At 50.9% G+C, this 1144-nt stretch overlaps 1 protein-coding gene across 2 annotated transcripts in view; it reads left to right on the top strand.

Annotated features, from left to right (window-relative positions):
• Positions 1 to 270: 270 nt before the first annotated feature.
• SASS6 (SAS-6 centriolar assembly protein) overlaps positions 271 to 1144 on the top strand; it is a 46481-nt gene continuing 45607 nt past the window's right edge. Inside the window, exon 1 of one of the 2 annotated variants that reach the window (XM_063106785.1) lies at positions 271 to 335. In XM_063106785.1, the coding sequence (XP_062962855.1) occupies positions 271 to 335 (65 nt within the window). The remainder of the gene's footprint in view (positions 336 to 1144) is intronic. The other variant, XM_063106786.1, reaches the window with a different exon arrangement.

Here is a 1144-nt window from a genome sequence, read left to right as displayed (position 1 = left end):
ACAAACATGGCTCCCTCGGGTGCCGCCGCACAGGTTAATGCCCGGAACTGCCGCAACCGCCTTTGCCCCGTCTGGAAAACCGGAAGAAACTGATGGTGGCTGGCGAGGTTCAAACCTCCTTCGTCTTTGCCTCGTTTCTCTCTCCCCGCCTCCTCCGCGGGAGCTGAGCGCCAAACTCAAACTCTATCAGGACCCAGACGCCTTTCAGGCTAGTACGGAGGGCCGGGCCTGTTGGGCTTTTCCGCACACCGGCCGGGGCAACGGGCGAACATGAGCGAAGTTCTGTTCCAGCAACTAGTCCCGTTGCAGGTGAAATGCAAAGACTGCGAGGAGAGGTGAGCTTCGCGTCACCCGGTGCAGCGGGTGGCAGTTGGGGTCTGGCCAATGTGGAAAGATGGCGGCTCTGGATAGTGGGCACCGGCCTGCGGCGGGGTGCCCAGGCGGCCCCCAGGGCGCGGAGAGGGGGCCTAACTGGGACTTAATGGTTACCTATCTAACCAAGTTTGCTGTTGCAAGGGGACGGAAGGAAGGGTGTGAGGAAATGGGAAGCCGACTGATACCAGGTTAATGTCCTAAATCCTAGCTCTGAATGGAATCGTGCAGGTTATAGCCCTACTCTTCCCTTTTGACAGATAACTCCGGCCTAGAGAAGTGATATAATTTAGGCGAGGACTCACAGCAAGTTCAAGGCAGGGTTAGCACTGGAACTCAGGCCTGGACTCCCAGCCTCCCCCCGCCCCGTCCCCCCCACCCCCTTGTCTCCTTTGGGGTATGTTGAAAGTAAATTTAAACTTCAATTAAAAAAATAAATTTCATGGTGTACTTTGGCTTTTCTTCACATTAGTTACTAAAAAAACTTACAGTAAATTACACTCAGCCGACTAAAAATGAGAAAATCAGAAACTTCATTAATGCATTCGATAAATATTGCCTACTTGTTAAACAACCTTACTAGGCACTGGGGATACCGTGGTCAGGAAAAACAGTCCTTTTCTTCATGGAGCTTACAGTTCAGTGGAGGAAATAAAGAAAGGCCAGCCTCACAGATAAATGCAAAATTGCAACTTTGTTGTTGGGGCTTAAGTAGAGAGATTTGACTAGAAGTCAGGAGATTTAAATTTTTTTCTCAGTTGCACCACTCATT

Source organism: Cynocephalus volans, chromosome 8, assembly GCF_027409185.1.
Source record: "Cynocephalus volans isolate mCynVol1 chromosome 8, mCynVol1.pri, whole genome shotgun sequence".
NCBI lineage: Eukaryota > Metazoa > Chordata > Mammalia > Dermoptera > Cynocephalidae > Cynocephalus > Cynocephalus volans.
Note: the sequence above shows the minus strand (reverse complement) of the source record. Positions and strands in the feature narration are given on the sequence as shown.